General features: G+C 39.6%; 1 protein-coding gene across 3 annotated transcripts in view; it reads right to left on the reverse strand.

Annotated features, from left to right (window-relative positions):
• The window catches only part of B3GLCT (beta 3-glucosyltransferase), a 134,949-nt gene that overhangs the window by 29,879 nt on the left and 84,503 nt on the right, over window positions 1-20,567 (reverse strand). For 2 of the 3 annotated variants that reach the window (XM_054015350.1, XM_054015348.1), the window contains exons 7-10: window positions 16,368-16,504; window positions 15,226-15,289; window positions 10,867-10,998; window positions 5,969-6,038 (exon numbers count right to left, since the gene is read on the reverse strand). In XM_054015350.1, the coding sequence (XP_053871325.1) occupies window positions 5,969-6,038; window positions 10,867-10,998; window positions 15,226-15,289; window positions 16,368-16,504 (403 nt within the window). The remainder of the gene's footprint in view (window positions 1-5,968; window positions 6,039-10,866; window positions 10,999-15,225; window positions 15,290-16,367; window positions 16,505-20,567) is intronic. The other variant, XM_054015349.1, reaches the window with a different exon arrangement.

A 20,567-nucleotide genomic window follows, 5' to 3' on the forward strand; every position in this document is an offset into this window, starting at 1 on the left:
TGGATGTTTGCTTTCCTGTACTATGCACTATTCACATAAGTAGTTACAAGAGTCATTTATTCTTGCTTGAATTATAATCAATTTAAGGATTAAGGTGAACAAAAAGATAACTGTTGTTTAAGAATGGTGAGAACTGGTGAACAAAACTTTAAGATCTGTAGAAGATATGATTCCACGGCAGTAACATTCTGCTCTAGAAGATACTGTTTTAAAAAATATTTTGGAGCACTTCTTTAAATGTGTTTTTATTTTGTTGCAAATTGCAGCAAACCCCCAAAAGTAAATATATGCAAAAAATTATGTCAATACAATATTAAGGTTGAGATTTGAATTGCACTGAACACAGGAAGTTCCCATCACCTTAAGTCTGCCTCCTTGTACATAACATATTTCAAAGCAACTTTCACTACTTGATCACTCCACATTGCATAATGTTGCATTATATCGCAATGAATACAAAGGAAGTTGTCATAACTATAAAGGGAAGGGTAACAGCTGTCCTGTGTACAGTACTATAAAACCCCTCCTGGCCAGAGACTCCAAAATCCTTTTCCCTGTAAAGGGTTAAGAAGATCAGGTAATCTGGCTGGCATCTGACCTAAAGGACCAATAAGGGGACAAGATACTTTCAAATCTTGGAGGGGGGAAGGCTTTTGTTTGTGTTATTTGTTTGGGAGTGTGTTCGTTCTCGGGACTGAGAGGGACCAGACATCAATCCAGGTTCTCCACATCTTTCTAAACAAGTCTCTCCTATTTCAAACTTGTGAGTAAATAGCCAGACAAGGCGTGTTAGTTTTCCTTTGTTTTCTCAACTTGTAAATGTACCTTTTACTAGAGTGTTTATCTTTGTTTGCTGTACTTTGAACCTAAGACTAGAGGGGAGTCCTCTGAGCTCTTTAAGTTTGATTACCCTGTAAGGTTAATTTCCATACTGATTTTACAGAGATGATTTATACTTTTTTTCTTTAATTAAAAGCCTTCTTTTTAAGAACCTGATTGATTTTTCCTTGTTTTAAGATCCAAGGGGTTTGGATCTTGATTCACCAGGAGTTGGTGGAAGGAAGGAGGGGGGATGGTTAATTTCTCCTTGTTTTAGATCCCAGGGGGGTTGGAACTGTATTCACCAGGAGTTGGTGGGAGGAAGGAGGGGGAATGGTTAACTTCTCCTTGTTTTAAAATCCAAGGGGTTTGGATCTGTATTCACCAGGGAATTGGTGAAGGTTTTTCAAAGCTTCCCAGGAAGGGAATCCATTGAAATGGTGGCAGCGGAACCAGAGCTAAGCTGGTAGTTAAGCTTAGAAGTTTTCATGCAGGCCCCTACATTTGTACCCTAAAGTTCAAAGTGGGGATACAGCCTTGACAGAAGTGTACTTTATTCTAACTATAAATGCACATCTTTACCAAAAGTTCTTAAGCAGATTTGTAATATTGCTCTTTGGATGATATCTATGGCAACTCAACTGTGTGCTCCTGGTTTATATTTGAATTGCACCTCTTTCTAAAACCTTGGATGCACATTTTATTCGTTTAATGTGATCATAAAATGCATACATGCAAGAGGGAGAGTTAAAGTTGTGGTAAATTCTTAATTTTAAATGCCCTCACTTACATGTAATTAAATTTGCAGCCTTAATGTTGCATTAATGTAGCTTTTGGCATATAATAAAAAAATGACTTACTGGGAAAAAGGAGCTTTCTGAAGCTGGCATCCATTAATTTTTCACATTCTTGGGCGACATTATCCTTCATTGTGGAACACTGGAAGCTGTGAGGAAAGTTCAAGAATTTTCCTCCGTCTTCAACATGTGTTCCCTGAAGGATGTTTATACCGTGCATTCATGTCTTCCAGCCTTTAAAACCTTAGATTCCTTTTTTTTTTAGCTCTAATATAGTAGCTTTTTTTTTTTTAATCATCAGTGAGGTGGGAAAGTAAACATGGATGCAGTTCTTCAGTCAACTCCATTTACAGTATATAATAGTCGATTTCCTTTTGCCAAAAGGTGTATGTTACAAATAACCAATCTCTAGGAGACCAGAAGCATGTCTTGATTAAGTAGAACACAAAGTCTTAAAAAATAAACTAAATAAAATAGATTTTATTCTGAAAAAATAGGGCATAAAGCCTTGATACATAAGTAAGAGCAGAGCATGGCCAAGTTGAACAGTGTATTCTTGCACAGAAACCAAATCATGGCTGAGATTTCTGTTCTTTTTGCGGATACAGACTATCACGGCTGCTACTCTGAAACAACATTTGATTTTATCCTTAGCCATCATTTGTAATCACCACCAAAACCACTAGTAATAAATATACTATTTTTAAAATTTATAAATAAAGCAAGTGTAATAGTTTCACCCTTGATGCTCGTGGGATCCTTGTCCACATAAGAAAACAATTATATTATTCAGAATGTTTAGGAATCTCTTCTCACGAGAGCATCCAGGACTAGAACAGAATGAGTGGTAGATAGGTAACAGAGAGGGAACGCTGTCATCCACTGGTTAAAGCACTGGACTTGGAAGTCAGGAGATATGGGTTTTACTCCCTGGTTTCCCTATTGCTAAGGGTTATGTCTACACTAAAGCATTGAAGGCTTGCCACATGTTGTTTCTCAGGTCCCTCTACCATCCATACTCAAAGCCGTTAAACACACATCTAGGCATGTGTTGAACCTCTGCTGGCATCCTCAGCTAGGAAGTATGTTGCAAAGCCCACATTGAGCTGTGAGTCACACCACTACCCACTCACTTTGGAATGTGGAGGTAGCAACTGCACAGGTACCGGGGCTTCTGTTTCGATAGACCACCAATGCCATTCCTACAATTTCATGTAATTTTATCTTCTGTGTCCCTTTACTTAATCACTTCCTATTTACCCCTTATCCACCAGAAGCTACCTGCCATTTATATACCCTTGCTCAGCGTTTAATGCAGCCTGGTCCAGTTTCTATGTAGCTCAACCCAGCTCTGCCGAACAGCAAAATGCCCACCCACCCAGTGTGCTGCTAGCCTGCCAGAGGAGCAAACCAGAGGTTTTAGTTAACTTCTGGTGTGAGTAAAGACACAATCTCAAAGCAGGTGGTCGAGCTGGCATGCACCAGACTGGCGTGCAATGCAGGGAGTGCATCAAGTACTGAAAACCCTCTACCACAAGACTAAGAATGGCGATGGCAAGTCTGACAACTGCCCCTCTACAAGCCCCTTCTACAAGGAGTTTGTCTGGGTCCTTACTACCACCCTTAGCAGAGAAGCCACTGTCCTCCACAACATATTTCTGAACATGCATGGTCTTGTGATCAGACTGGAAGACAGTGGGGATGGCACCAGAGAAGATTAGAGTCCCAGGAACAGACTGTGGAGCTGGAAACCCAGCCATATCACCCTAAACTATTAAAATAATTTGTGCTCAAATGGTAAATATTGAATAATGGGTGCTCCCTTCACCACTTCTGTCCTTTCTTCATATAATATGAATTGCACTTCACAGTTCCCTCTTATTCAACCCCCCATTATGGTCTTCTCAAAGAATAATTCGCCATGCATAACTTTTGTGCCCGTCTTAATTCCTGGGAGGTCAACCTCATACAGTAAGAAAAAAAGAGAAAGACTAACTGGGAGAAAATCTAGCATCTAAAATTTAAACTCTTCTTTTTAATAAATATACTGTTTTACTATAGAATACATGCCTACAGTAACAATTACTATAGTCACATAATGCTTTCTGATAGAATAACAAATTAGCAACATCAATAAACTTTATCTAACACACAAGGTGTGAGGCACACAGACTTGCATTAAAAAACCTGAACCCCAAAATTGTGATTTTAGGAGCAAAAGACTTTTTTTTTATTCTGACTGAGTTGAAGGCCAACCTTTCACACAGATTGTGTGTGTCAACAAGATACTATTAGAAAGTTATGGGTCTGAGAACCAAAATATAAAGGTTAAGTTATAAGAATGTCTGTAAACAGAAACCATCCCGCTCATGGCTGAGTAAATGTATGATTGGTGTATTCCTATGATTTTATTTCCAACTTTTTAAAAATTATTTTTGAGTCAGGGCTTTTTAGGAGAGTCGAATAATGCCTGTAGACTGACCTTTGACCTCAAATGTTTCAAAATACACTTAAACTTGCTGACCAAGTCACTGAGTAGATTTTGGATCTATGGACTTTCCTGAACTTGAAATTACTAGAATGGGGAGGCACTTTGTTTGCATAAAGGTGACCTAACCTGCCCCTACTAGGTAATGCCAATGGCCTCAGAACAGGAGAGAAGCTCCTGAGAGGAGATCCAAAGCGGGGGCGGGGGGGGGGGGGGGAAAGAGAAGGGAACAGGGGGGAGCGGGAGGGCAGGACCAGCCAAACCACCAGCTTCAAAAACTGAACATTAGGAAGATGACCTGCTACTGGCTTCTGGCTTGCTTGCCTGCAATGGCTGCTAGCATCTGGCTACAGAATGCCTAACGAAGAGGCCTGTGCTTCCTCCATTGTCCCAGCAAGCCCACCAACGGGTAGGAGTCCAGCAACATGCAACATTTAAGATTCAGCATCTTCAAGCAAGTAACCTCTAGGCAGCCAGCAAATGTGTCAACATTAAACATCAAAGCCAGTAGGACCAATGGCTAATCTTTTCAACCATGTACCAGATTCTTGAGGTTGAATGAAACCACAAGAATTGTGACAACCATCCTGCATAAGTATCCGTCTTTTTGGTTTTGTTTTCTTTTCTCATATTTTTTATTACCAGAAGGATGTGTCTACCATAGAATTCTTGCACTTGTTTTTAACTCCAGCAGATGGCTGGTAGCGCATATAAGAGTACAGAAGTGTGTGGATAGAACCTATAGAACCTATTTAAAAACAACCCCTACAGAGCAGTTCCTCAAATACCTGAGACAGCCCTAGGTTAAACAACTTTATCGTCTAAAAGATCTCACTTACATATATTTCATGGGTTAGGAGCTGTATGTTTAATCCTGACAAATCATGTTATTTACACCCTAAATTTGTCACTCACATATTAAGTTGTGTCATCCTGAATTGCACTGGACTGTTTCATGTAACCCTATGTTGGGGGTAGAAAATACTGGTTATTACCTAACAACCAATAATTTAGGCAGGCTACCTTAATTAGCTTCAACCTGAAAGTGATTTGATCCTCCCTGTATCAGCTATTTGGCTGGAACCTAAATAGATCATCTAGTAATGAGCTTGATAAAACCCTGTTATTTTGGGGGGGGGTGAAGGTGGGGGGCAGATAGCTAACCAAGATTGCTGCTTCCCAAGTTATTACATAGAGTTTATTTGGAATCGTTGGTTTATTTGAATGAAGTTTTTTTTATAAGACACTCTTGTATACAAATGAAACATATTTTTACTTAATCTGAAGCCATTATTATGAAAGGAAGAAGGTAGTTTGGATAAGAATGCAAGATAATTCATGTTAGGTAATTTTTTCCAAGTAGTTATTTTTCATAGAATGATGATAATTTTAACCTAAATATAGTAACATGAAGTAGAAACAGTTTGGATAAGAATGCAACACTATGTAATTCTTTCCTCAGCAAATAGTTAAGTTTCCATATAGCCATAATAATTTATAATGATGGCATTCTAAATGTTCCCTGAATACCAACAGTGTGAAGGCTCCCTGACATTCAGGGAGAAATAAGAGAGTACAGTGCATTTGTTTGGGCCACTTGGGATTGAAGGAATACTTTTAAACTTGGCATTTTTAAGTCATGAAAAAGTTGAGCGGATTATAAATGGATTAAGGTGGGTCAGTTTGGGGGATCTTGTTAAATTCTGAAAACTGGAACTATTCAGCTTTTATATTTCTCTGGAGATTTCACGAACATTTAGTGATAAGAACTACAAACAATTATCCTAGTATGTTAGCTTGTTGATTAGCTATTAAGTTAATTTCATTAACATACAGCTTCAGTCTTGAAAAATTGAGAACTTACTTCTGTCTCTGTGAAATTTTCGGCATGTTTTTACAGCAACAAAGATATCCTCTTTCTTCACTGGGTCTCCCTATAAGGAAATGGAAAAATGAATGTTGTAATTGCAGGCACTGCTTTTAACGTTACATTGTGTACACATGTATGTTTTGGAAATGAAACAGAAAATACCTTTGCATTGTATAGTGTATGAAGCATCATAGTGTACAGTGCTAAGTAGTACAGTTCAAAATACATTTTCTACCTGTCAAGATATGGCACCAGTATTTGCAAATGATTGAAATAACATTGTCCAATGATTGTTTTCAAATGATGTAGTATTATAGTTGGAGCCAGAAATACAAATCATTAAGAAAGAAAATGAATCGGAGGACTTCATGTACTAACACTGATACAAACAAGTGACATTTTAACAAAATAATTGTTGTAATATAGGATGCAGAAACTGCAGGATGTTGGGAAGCAGAAATTTGAAAAGGATTACATATCAGAAAAAACTGTTTTGGTGTAAGCAATATTCATAAAGTTATGCTGCATTCATTGACACAGAGACAATAATTAACACATTTTTATAGTTATTGGTGTGCAAAGCACTTTAAAGCACACCGTCTCCAAGAATTTAAAATCTAAATTAGACAAATACTGACAAAGAACAGTACAAGAAAAGCCATAAAAATATTGCTTTCGTACTTTTTTTCTTTGTTATGATATTTTGTTTTAGGTGCTTTGGAATTTTTCACTATTTGTATTTGTTTTTAAATGATCACATGCCAGAGGGAAAGAAGAAATCACTGAAGTGGAGATTTGTGGTGAAAAGCTATCTGAAAGTAATGAGTTCTGAGGTGGAAGTCAGGATTTTATCTCACCAGCCATTAAATAATATGGTAGTACGATCGTTTTCTTTTCCACTGAGTATTTTAATTTAAAAATGCCTTACTAATACTACTTTGTAATTGTACAGCACCTTTGTACTGAGAGAATCCAAGTGCTTTATATAGAAAATTGATTATTATTGACTATTTCCAGACAGTGAAACTAAGGGACAGAGAGGTTAAAGGACTTGCCCAAAGTCTCACAGTGAGTCAAGAGAGGTGCTGGGTAAAGTGAGACTGGTCTTCAGACTCCTATTGTTCTGCTCAAACAGACAGGGTGAGAACATCACCCAGCTCCAGCCCCTTTATACTGGTAGAAGGGCCAGAGCAATGTAAAGGATGACTAAATGCACTGGATATGCTTGGGAGAGGATTCTTCCAAAACACGAACTGTGGAAGATAGACATAAAGCTGCCTTGCAAGGACTACCGCAGAAGTATTGGCATAGGGGGCATGCTGGGCTGGGGAGCATTGAGGGCTGCAGCCTATAGGACAGCTATAGGAAGCTGCCATTACATAGACAGGCCTTAGGACTCTGGAGGTCACAAAGATGGTTTAATGCCACATTAGGTCCCCCGTTACCGTGGGATGCAAGCTCTGTGCTATCTTCTCAGAGTAGGACAGTCCTCAAGGACCACATTTTATCACAGGGGTAGGCAAACTTTTTGGGCCGAGGGCCACATCTGGGTGGGGAAATTGTATGCAGGGCCAGGACAGGGCGTTGGGGTGCGGAATGTAGGAGGGGGTGCGGTGTGCAGAAAGGGGCTCAGGACAATGGATTGGGGCAGAGAAGGGGTGTGGGATGTATGAGGGGGCTCGGGGAAGGGGGTTGGGGTGCAGGAGGGGGCTCAGGGGTGCAGCAGGGAGCTCAGGGCAGGGGGTGGGGGTGCAGGGTGTACAAGAGGGCTCAGGGCAGGGAGTTGGGGTGCAGGAGGGGTGTGGCAGGGGGATCAGGGCAGGGGTGCAGGAGGGGTGCAAGGTGCAAGCAGGGGGCTTAGGGCAGGGAGTTGGGGGACGGGGTGCAGGAGGGGTTTGGGCTCCGGCCTGGCACCATTTATCTAAAGTGGCTCCGGGGTGGCAGCGGCGCGCACCGGGGCCAGGGCAGGCTCCCTGCCTGCCTGCCCTGTCCCCGGCCCTGCGGCCCCTGGAGAAGGTTGGGGAGAGGTGGAAGGCTCCACGTGCACTGCCCTTGCTGCGCCTCCAGGTACCTCCCCCGAAGATCCCATTGGCCGTAGCTCCCTGTTGCTGGCCAATGGGAGATGCGGGGGGTGGGGTCTGGAGGCAAGGGCAACGCAAGGAGCCCTCTGCTCCCTGGCCCCTCCCCACCCGGGGGCTGCAGGGACATGGTGCCGGCTGCTTCTAAGAGCGGTGCGGGGCCCACAGCGCCATGGGGGGCAATCCCGCAGGCCGAATTCAAAGCCCGGGCAGGCCATAGTTTGCCCACCCCTGGTTTATCACCTCTGAACTGCCATAGAGATTATTGTTGAGATGCAAAGCACTGCTTCCCTCAAGCACTCCCAAACTAAGAAATTATAAACTTGGTGTGACAGCCCCCGCCCCCGGGTGCAACCTGGAACTGGGGTACCACTGAGCCTCTGACATACCAACCTGGGCCCTCTCTCACACTGTGAAGGCTGTGACAAGCTGCAGATCGCTCCCGGTCCTGCACTCACACAAACCTTTACACAGGCAGGGACACACCCAGCTGCAGTTACATAGAGGCTTCTCCCCCAACTCCACAGCCTAGGACCCCAGAGCTGTACTATGTTGTCCTGATCAAAAGCCTGACCTGTAAGTTTATTTCCCAGTCCACCCCTGCCTCAATGTGGACAGGACAATGCACCAGTTTTTCTTCCTGAGCATATTCCCTAAGCACTTCTAGCAAAACACACTGTTTTAGATAAAAAAGATAAAACAAATTTAACTGCAGAAAGGTAGATTTTAATTGATTATAAGTAATGAGCATACAGATCAAAGCAGATTACCTAAGAAATAAACAGAAATGCAATCTAGGATTTGAATCAAGCGGTGTCTCACCCTGCTAGCTAGTACAAGCAAGTTACAGCTTTTGTATACACAGGCTGGAATTCTCTCCCGCCTGGGCCCCTCTTCCCCAGGTCCCCAGTCTTTGTTCCTAAGGTGTTTCCAGGTGTTGTGCTGTAAAGGGAGTGAGGCCAAGTGACGTCACTTCCCCCTTTTATATCTTCTTCCAGCTTGCTGGAAAGATCTTTTGCTCTGACATGAGTCAAACAGTCTCCCTTGGCTATGTGCTATCTCTGAGCGTTTTCCATTGTACACAGTTCCTGGGGTAATCCTTGTGAGTGCATTCTCCTCCATGGGCCACCAATGCTGTTTGGCCTTTTATTTGTTGTATGTGAAAGGCTGCTTGTGGGTGTTCCCAACCTCACAACATGTTTCAGTGGCACATATATAGCAAAACTTCATAACTTCATATACAATGATAGCACATACAACTTAATGTTCAGATTAAGACTTTTAAAATGATACCTTACAAGGCATACTTTGTACAAAACATATCATAATTATATCACCATGGTGAATATGGGATGCAGAGTATCACTTCGGGGCAGAGAGTGTCACACTTGGTTTTCTCTCACAGCAGTTTCTTCTAGCTCTATCATCTTTTGCTATACACGCTAAATGCTTGACAAAAAGCTTACAATCTAACCAGATGACTAACAAATTAAGAATGGGGGAAGGGATAGATCAGGGAAGTTCATGTGTGTGTCTTCTTAGCTCCAAGATTTTTTTTTTCCCTAGGTTTGCTATTTTCCGCTTAGCTCACATTTCTTGTGGGGAACACAAGGGTTTGTAATCCTACCTTAGTGCACTACATTCAAATTAATACCCTCACTATCTAATTCTTATATAATGATCTTCAGCCGTAGATCTCAAAGTGCTTTACAAAGGATGTAAGTATCGTTATTCCCATTTACAGACAGGGAAACAGTGGCACAGCAAGTGAAGTGACTTGCCCAAGGCCACCCTGCAGGCCAGCAGCAGAGCTGAGAATATAACCCAGGACTCCTCAGAACATGGTGCACTGCTCTAGCCACTGACCCACACTGATAGTTCTAAGGATTCTAAAAAGAAAACTGAAAACATATCACTTACCATGGCAGAACACCAATAAGTTATAATAAACTATTCAACATAGTTAAATGGGCTAGGTAAAAGGAGTAGAATTACACCTCTACTCTGATATAACGCGACCCGATATAACATGAATTTGGATATAACACGGTAAAGCAGTGCTTCGGGGAGGTGGGGCTGCGCACTCCGGCGGATCAAAGCAAGTTCGATATAATGCGGTTTCACCTATAACACGGCAAGATTTTTTGGCTTCAGAGGACAGCGTTATATCAGGGATATAACAGCACTGACATCACTTTACATTTAAAAAAAAAAAAGGTCACAAGGCCACAGAATTAAATAGTGCATGCAATACTTTAATCAAATAGCTTCTAGATAAATAAAAATAAGGACAGGTAATAATCTTACTAGGTCTTGTGTTTTCAATTCTATTGAAGGGTACATGATATGGAACTATCCAGTTAACAGAGAGGAAGAACAATCTTAGAGTGTTAGTGTGGGATCTGGAAGACCGGGGTCTAACAGACTTCCTATGTGATGTTGGGCAAGTCACTTAACATCTCTCTGCCTCACTTTTCCATTCATAAAATGGGTAAAATAGCACTTCGCCTGCTCACAGGGATGATGTGAGGCAAATACATTAAAGATTGTGAAGTGCTCAGATACTCTGGTAATGGGGGAACATGAGTGCCTTAGATAGATCAATCATGTCTATCAGGAAATACAATGTGTAATAGAGGTCTGAGTGTGTAAGAGACAGTAGGAGAATGGTACTCCAAATGTTATATTTCCCCCCCTTAATTTGGTAAAAATATTTTCTCCAGGTCCCTGAGACTTTTTGTAAGTAAAGTTTCAGCCTTTGTAATAACACCGCTCTCTCTAGCAAGTAAGTATAATTTAAAATATGATACTTACGCAAACTGGTAGGAAGTTACTGAACATTGTGGCACAGTGAACAGCCTTATATGAGTTCAAGTCATCCGTACAAAACTCAGGCACTGGAGTAAGATGTGGTCCATTGCCTTTCTGCCAAATATATAATGCAATCTATCAAAATATACAACGTAAGTAGTAATGAGTAGTGGAATTAATCAACAATTTTCATAATATACCCAGAAATCATTGTTATAAAGCAAATTAATAAAACATTACAGAAGAAACAGAGAAATAAAGAGGATTCTGTAGAGACTGTGTATATGAATTAACTCATTTATTTAACTTTGCATTTTGATTTTAAAATCAAAGCACAATTTTCACTTAAAAATATTCTCTGCCATAACTTGAAATTTTTAAAAATAGCTCCAGGCACTCCAAATTGCCAAAACAAGTGTAAATATATAAGAAAAAAAAGTGAGGGTACAGGAGAAAGGAAGGGGACTGAATACATTTATCTGCACCTACTCTTAAATATAAGATAAACTTTATTTTTTGTGTTGTTCTTTGTAATTAATTTTGGTGATATGGAATGCTTAATTCTGTTTGTTTTAATGTCAACAATAAATAGATTTTAAAAAGACCTGTTCTCTGATGATAATTTCAAATACTCAAAAATGAACACTAAACAACCATGGAAGTACTGAAAGATCCTTTTGTCTATTGTAACTTGAAAGGTTACCAGAATGCTAGCAAACGTCATTAAAGAAAGAAAAAGTAATACAAGGACAAAGTCTGAAGTAAAGACAAAGGTTCATCTTGTCTCCACCTATCTTGAATTAATTATACTCCATGTTGTAAATTATTATATGTGGAGCTGTTAGCACCACCTCTAATTAAGGTTACTTGACATTTCCCATTTTAAGTCCCTCTTTTCAGTTGCTGTTAACTTCAACTAACTGAGATGAAATTTTTTATGCTGGATGTCTGCATCAGGCTGATTCCTTCCCTCCCTCCTTTTTGAAAGTTTCAGCTAAAATGTTTCAGAGAACAAAAGGAGGGGGAAATATGTTCTGTTATAATTTAGAAAATTCTTTCCAATTCTTTCTTTGCTCACATGCTCACTGTATAACTGATTGCCATATGTGGGGTCCGGAAGGAATTTCCCCCGAGATCAGATTAACAGTGACCTTGTAGGGTTTTCACCTTTCTCTGCAGCATGTGGGTGCAGGTCACTTGTCAGGATTATCTGGGTCTCTCTCACTTACTCATTTCCCTGCCATTACAGGGGCCTCGGGTACTGTGCCCCTCAGTCTCTCTTATTCTCTGCCTGTGGCACATAGTCTCCTGTAGGCTATAATACTTTGGTCTAGTTTCAGTTGTTGTCAGTTGTGAGGGTGATGTTGGTGTCCTGAAATACACATGAGGTCAGACTAAATCAGGGGTCTCAAAGTCCCATGGGCCATCTGCGGTCCGAGAACCTCCCCACTGCAGCTTGTGGAGGAGAGACGCATGCAGCCACGCTGCTGGCAATGTCTGCTGCAGGCGCTGCCCCCCTATTGGCTGGGGGAGAGGGATAGAGATACCATCACTAGTTGCCGGGCAGAGTCAGCCATGGAGGTAGCATCACTTTTTTCCACAATGAATATAAACAAGTCAAAATACCAAACACAACTATCTGATGCATACCTTGCTGCAATCCTGAACGTTTCAACTGCTCAGTCATTGAGGCCAAACATCAACAAACCGTCAGAACTGAAGCATTGCCAGGTGTGTGGCAAACACTAAAAACTCTATGGCAGGCAAAGAATTGTATAAAGTTGTATGACAGTTTTATTATTTCTGAGAAATTTGAAATAAAAAATACAATATAAATGTTTTCTTTTCTGAACACCATCTTCAGTGACATTATTGGCCTGCTGGGAGGATTTGAGGACTGGCACTAGCCTAAGGTAAATTAAGTTTGAGTCCCCTGGACTAGATGATTTGATGATCCCTTCTGGCCTTAAACTCTGACTCTGAACTACTTCATTGAGAAGCTCCAGCAACTCCATGTTTTGAAGCAGGGACTTGATTTTGGCCATCCCCATGAAAAGTCTCACAAATTTGGCCAAGTTATAAAACCTAAAAAACAAAACAAACAAAACAACAAAAAACCCACAACAACCCTCAGTTTGCATATACTCAGTGGAGACTTTTGACAGCTAAATTCTCCTAATATACTATCTGCACTGAATACTGCTCTATCCTGGGAATGCAGGGGGATAGCAGAATTTTCCCTGCAAATACTCCTCCTGACATCTGTGGGGGTTGCAAGCAGCAAGTCACTTAAACCAACATATTCATTGCTGGTCACTAAAAGTGTGTTCTTCAGATTTGTAGAATTGGTGAACACTCAACTCCAACTGAAGTTGGCTGGAAGCTTGCTTTGAACATATGAAGTGCTATAAAAAGGCTAAGTACACTGAAAAATAAGGACCTAGGTTTCTCAAATTGGGCTCCAAAAATTAGTGAGCACTTGGACCTTAATCTCACTGTGCCTCAGTTCCCCAGATGTAAAATTGGGATAATAATTCTAATGGGGACAATATCACCTAATCTCACAGAAATGTTGTGAAAACAAACTCTTTAATGTTTGTGACACACTCAGATATTATGGTGAGAGCGCCACAGAAACACCCAGGAGAAAATCAATAATTTTGTATTCAGCACAGCATAGGCTAAGTGTGCATTAAATAAAGCGAGGGGCTCCACTGAATGTGGAGGATAAAACAGCATTCTAAGATTCACACTGAAAATGAAAGGTATTTTATGGAAGAAAACCATAAATGAACACAGTATGTGTGCTTAATGACAAAAAAAAATCATATCTGTAAGACAGACTGTGTTCCATCTGGAAAGCCACAGAAGAGTAGTGAATGTAGACAATATTAGGAAGAAGACTAATGAATGGGCAGCAGCTAGACCTAATAGACATAAAGGTGAAATCAAAGCACTTAAGGCAAATTATGTCACTTGGATTCTATCTTACTGAAGGTACATGAGCATAATACAATTCCTTTCCCCCTCAACAATGATAAAGCAAAATAGAAGAACGTGGTAATCACTCTTCTGTCACATCTCCCTTATATCTCCAGCTTTTCCAGTCTTCACTGAAATCTAAACGTATTGGGATTAATGAATGAGGGGATTCATGAGGGCAGGATTGTAAACTAAGATCATATATTTAACATCTTCATAATTTAGACTCTATAATACCAATATTAAAGATATTAGATTGTATCCTTTGATTTATTGGCAACCAGTGTAATTTATGGAGGATGTGTGTAACCAGCCCTTTACTTCTATTTGAAGAAGCAAGCGAGCATTTACCATTTCAATTGTTACAGCCTTGGGGTCAATTAGTGTGTGTTACAGTAACCTAGGGCTGGTCCACACTAACCCCCCACTTTGAACTAAGATACGCAACTTCAGCGTGTTATTCACGTAGCTGAAGTCGAACTATCTTAGTTCGAACTTACCGCGGGCCCACATGCGGCAGGCAGGCTCCCCCGTCGACTCCGTGTACTCCTCTCGCGGAGCAGGAGTAACGGCGTCGACGGCGAACACTTCTGGGATCAATTTATCGCGTCTAGACAAGATAAATCAATCCCAGAAGATAGATTGCTTACCGCCGGACCCGGAGGTAAGTATAGACATACCCCTAGTGTGGGTGTGGCAAAGCAGGAAGGTCTGCATCAGAGAGAAATAGAGGGACTTTCTGGATAAACCAGAAATGGTGGTAACGACTCTTGACCACCATCCAAATATAAACTTCTTTTCTCAGAAAACGGTGATGGATTTCCATTCCCCCCCACACACACACACACACTTCCACAAGTTCCCAAATCTATTTGACTAGCATTAGCTGTACTGCCTGATTAATACACACACACAAGCCACAAGCAGGCCTCTCAAAATGCTTCCTGCTGCCAACAACCATCATAATAGTTTAATCTAGGTTGAAATTCAATGTCAGTGAGGCAGTCTGATATCTGAGACAGTCCTTAATGGGTATAGAAGAGGAGACTCAAAATGCAAACTTTTCTATTTGATGAGCTGGGAACCTCTTCCTTTTTTCCATAGCAAACTTCCAAAAAGTGATGCCTTCTTGTACACTATCACATGATACAAATTCAGCTTTACTTGCAGTACCATCTACATTTTGTAACAATAGAACTTTTACAATTCTACATATTAGAACTCTGAAAAGGAAGGCAAACAAATATACAGTCCAGAAAGTTCAAATCTTTTAACAACCTTAAAAAGTCTACATTATTTAGGCTTCAATTTATCAGCATTTAAACAGAAAATGACAGGGTTATTTTCTTACATGTTTCACAGGAATAGAACATGGCTTACCTCATGTTTTAAATCTATTGTAAAGTCTGACTTAAGTGGTTCACTTTTCAGCTTGTTTGCAAGCCTGTACAATAAACATAATGAAATTTACTTACTTCATAAAGTAAGAACAAGAGTAATGTAATGGAGACAGCAACTGATTTTTTTAAACAAACAACCTTGAGATTTTATTTATGTCTATGAAATGTCAAACCATTTTCTAGGGGCTTCTTGATAATAAGCTGTTTACACGAGTTGCAGGAATTTAGCAGATAGGATTCCAAAATAGGCTACAAATGAACTAATTCTTTAAATAATTTTTGCAGTGTTATTTTACTATATAACCCTCCTTCCACACTTTAAAAAATTAAGCTAATTCATCAGGAATTTGAGACGTGGGGAGTCGTTTGGCGGGGGGGGGGGAGAGAGGGGCTTCTTGACTGTCTCCTGCAAAAAAAAAAAAAAATCACACTTCTGGATTTATTAGAACCAGAAAATGTTTATATAAGATAATCTGGAATGGAAAGCAAACATCTGGACATAGCCTGCTGCTGTGAGTACTAGTTCTTAGAATATACCGCTCAGCGTCAATTTTTCCTGCCCAAGAAGAAAGTCTTCAATAGGAGAGGCTCTGCAATCTAGCATCATGTTTTTAACATTCAAGGAGACAATTTTGTGCTTTCAGCTGCTTAATGATCAGCCCCTTGCTCACTAATCTAAACTTTTTCTTCTTATTTGTGCTCCCATTTGTAATATTTAAACATTTTCCATTTATGAATATATACTTTTACTGCATGAAGGTGCATAAGACTTTAAACTTCACGTGGTATGTAAAATCAAAGTGTATAACAAAGAGAAAGTTAAATGCAAAAATATATTTCTGCACATATGTATTTATGAAATTTTAACTATTATTATAATTTGTGTTTGCAAAGCTTCATTTGTGTGTTTTGGTATGTGGGATGAGGACGGAAGACATTTTATAAGAAATAGTAGTATTTTAAATTTTGTGTAAAACACTAATCTGCGCTCAGTCATAACTCCTTAAAATAATATTGCTTAGTGTTTATATAGGTTTTTATATCCTCAAAGCACTTTACAAACACGAACTAATTAACTATTAATAAAACAATTTTAGAAAAGATTGCAAATTAAATTCTTACTTGTTTACAAGCGGAATACTAAGTGCCCAGCCAGCAGCAAAATCTGGAAATTTAAAGACTGTAGGATTTTCAGCAAAGGCATAATGATGTATTATTGTAGATTCTTCATCATATAACGCTTTTCCTAAGAACCATTCCTGTAAAGACAGGTAGGATATATCATTTTGCTCCTCTACTGCATTGCTTTAATAAAGGAAACAGATAAAAAACAATATTCATACTGAATAAAATGAACCCAAGAGAGAGGGTAAGTGTGTTGTTTGTAATGAGACTGACTAAAATTTCATTTGTTTGCTGATGGTGAGAACTGGGGAGGAGAAAACAGGGGAGGGAGAAAAAATATTTTAAAGATCCACACACAATGTACTTCCAAACCACCAGCTCCCTTTGGTCCTGCATTGCAGCAGCTTCCCCCTCAACTGAGGATTCAATAAGTCTAATACTACTCTGAGTGTTGGCTAGAGGGGGCACCATACCCTAACAGGCTGGATCCACATCAAATTTGGAATCCATGTCCATCAATTTTCAGTTTCACTAGTGATTTTTGAAGGCAAATACATTTTAAGTACCCAACTCCTCAAAACAATAACTGACCGAAGATGACCAGAGTCTGTTCTAAGTTTTACATGCATGAAGCAGGAGAATAAGAAATTACTTATAACAGGGCTTTACATAAAGGGCAGTTCAGGACACAATTTATTGTGTTGGGAGATACTTAATAAACTTAAATGCTGGTACTGTGCTTTACATTAATTTTAAATAGCAAGACTGACTACTCACATGCATAAAGTTAATTTCACATCTAAGTACTTGCAGGACTGGGACCCTAAAGAGGATTTTAAACATAAAACCAACACCTAAGAAAGGAATGGGTCAGTATTTACAGCCATGGGGCCAAAAAGCAATACTAGGAACATCATCTCAAGCAGTGGTTCAACAAAAGCTTTTTAATTGGAAATATTATTCTATGTATTGTGGCAGTGCCTCATGGCCCACACTGTTTGGCTTTTGACAGTTTACAATACAATACAATTCAAAATTACAAATTCTTCAGGTAAAATGGACAAAGCTTGGTTAATAATTTCATCACAACATACAAAATGCCATGTAGTGTTATTTAGGCCATAGTAAAGATTGTGTCAAAATTCCAGTCTAAACCCCATTTTCCATCTGTTTATAACATTAAAAAAATCACTTTTTAAAATTAGTCTACTGGAATACATATTTTTGTACCAAACTTTTAGATCTATAAGACAAAAAATACATTTAAGCAGAACATTAAGAAATATTAAGGCAGGACACCTCAACCTCAAGACATCCTTCCCTTCTTCTCAGCAGCCATTTGTATAATTGCATATGGAAAGGCTCCTAATTCTCAAGCTCCCATAATCCCTTGCATCTCTGTACAGGTGCAAAACATGCTCCCCCATCTGATTCCCTAGTCAAACCAGCATCTACCAGGACAGAAGGAGGTTAAGGGTGAAAGGCTTCTTGACATTCCCTCCACCAAAGTCAAAGGGGTTCCTACCATCCCCTAGCCTCTTAGGCACTGAGTTTTATCCCACCAACAAAAGAAGTCCATTTTTCTTTGTTTACTATTAGTGACAACAGCATCCACTGGAAAGCTATCTAGCAGATAAAAATACTGGAGGAAGAATGGAAATGGAAAGAGATGCAAATTCTTGTGTATAAAAAGGTACTATTCTGAGTAACAAAATCACTCTTTAAAAGTGAATCCATACAAAACATTTAGATTTAGAGCCTTAAGGGTTGAATCATTTTGATGCTACATACATTCTATGCTATTTGACAACCAGTTTCAGTAAATTATTTCTAACATTTTCATACTATGGTAACATTAGCGACTCTCATCAAGAGCAGGCCCCACTGTGCTAGGCAATGTGTAATCAGAGATGTCACTCAATTTAATCAAATCACCAGAAACAACATGCCCTGGGTAGTGTGGGAAGGCTCACTCTGTGATATTACAGTGCAAAATGGAGAGATCTCATGGTCGTATTGCTGTATAATATTTTTCTATACAAAAGCTCACTGCTGTAATGATTATTTTTCAGTCTCTGATATTTACATGGCAATGATCTTGCTAAACTTCCTAAATAAACAGATCAAAAAGTGGTCCTTATACCAAGTTAAGGCCAAAGCTGACTGTGAAAAGTTACAAAAGGTTCTCACAAAACTGGGTGACTGGGCAAGAAAATAACAGACGAAATTCAATGTTGGTAAGTGCAAAGTAATGCACATTGGAAAACATAATCCCATCTGTATATACAAAATTATGGGGTCTAAATGCCATTCAAGAAAGATCTTGGAGTCATTGTGGATAGTTCCCCGAAAACATCTCTTCAATGTGCAGTGGTAGTCAAAAAAGCTAACAGAATGTTAAGAATCATTAAGAAAGGGATAGATAAGACAGAAAATATCATAATGCCCTACATAAATCTATGGTATGCCCACACCTTGAATAGTGCATGCAGATGTGGTCACCCCATCTGATAAAGGATATACTAGAATTGGAAAAAAATATAGAGAAGGGCAATAAAAATGATTGGGGTATGGAACAGCTTCCTTATGAGGCAAGATTAAAAAGACTGGGACTGTTCAGTTTAGAAAAGAGACCACTAAGGGTGGATATGATAGAGGTCTATAAAATCATTAATGGTGTGGAGAAAGTGAATAAGGAAGTGTTATTTACCCCTTCACATATTTACCCTCCTACACAGGAACAAGGGGTCACCCAATTAAATTAATAGGCAGCAGGTTTAAAACAAACATAAGAAAGTATTTATTCACACAATGCAGTCAACCTGAGAACTTGTTGCCAGGGGATTTTGTAAAGGCCAAAAGTATAATTATGTTCAAAAAAGAAATAGGTAAGTTCATGGAGGATAGTTCCATTGATGGCAATTAGCCAAGATGGTCAGGGACACACCACCATTTTGTAGCAGTCCCTAAACCTCCGATTGCCAGAAGTTAGGAGTGGACGACAGATGATGGAAAACTAGATAACTGCCCTGTTCTATTCAATCCTTCGGGTCACTGTCAGAAGACAGGATACTGGGCTAGATGGACCATTAGTCTGACCCAGCATGGCCATTCTTATGTAACTGTGTATTTTAGTTACGCTAAAATAATCTATAAGAACTACTTCCCATGGTTCCTGGGTGTAAAAACCATACATTATTCTCCTTACTCTATAAAAAGTAGAAAATTTAAACCATTGGTATAAATTTTCATTAGAACATTGTGCCTGCAATATTAACTCACCAATCAACTACAGCAAGTACATTCAAATGTACATCGGATATTCTACTCTCAAGTGTGTTCTGTCACATCTAAGTATTGTATTCCATATTATAGTTTTACAAGGCAATTGATGTGCACTGGATTTTTACCGAAATTATGGTTGTACATGCCTCTTGTTAATTCAATTGTTTTAAATTTTAATATTTCTTTTTTGGCAGAATAAATTCAAGAAAGAGAAGGAGTAGGCAGCACTGTAGGAAAGTGAAGTGTTATAGTGTGTTAAGCATACAATATCTCACAAGTATGAGAACTGCAACACAACTGAAAAATGGAGCAAGTTAAATATAGAGCATCAGCTTTTAATTTTGAACTCTTCCTACTGTCACAAACCAATTTATTTAAAGGTGAACTATAAAGCTAATGTTTAAAAGGTGTTTAAGATGTCAAATCATTAACAGAATGTGTGCAGATTTAAAATTTAAATATTTACATTTTAAAACAAAAGTCCATTTACCCTGTGACACTCGATCACATCACAGGCACAAGCAGGTTGTGATGTCACCAGCTCATGCAGGGGAGCTAGATACATGGTGTCACAGCCTGATCCAGTACCCTTCTGTAGGAACACCAGTCTGTTGTGAGTAGTCCCAATTCTGGGGCCCACGTGCTTCCGAGCCATCTAGGCCCAGGCAGTCTAAGCCAATGTTTCTAGCTCTGAGGTCCTAGACCACACTCCCAGATTCAGACTTCTGGTCCGGCATTCTTCTTTGAGATGTGAGGCACTGTTGCCCAAGTGCCTAAAATCGATGTCTGAGACCTCCCCCAGCTGCTTCCACACGATCCCCCGGAGCTCCAAATAGGCTGCAGGTGCTCTGTGCTTCTAGTTTAACCCTTTCAGGAATAACATGGCAGGAAAGCAAGGTACACATGCTTAAC

Source organism: Malaclemys terrapin, chromosome 1, assembly GCF_027887155.1.
Source record: "Malaclemys terrapin pileata isolate rMalTer1 chromosome 1, rMalTer1.hap1, whole genome shotgun sequence".
NCBI lineage: Eukaryota > Metazoa > Chordata > Testudines > Emydidae > Malaclemys > Malaclemys terrapin.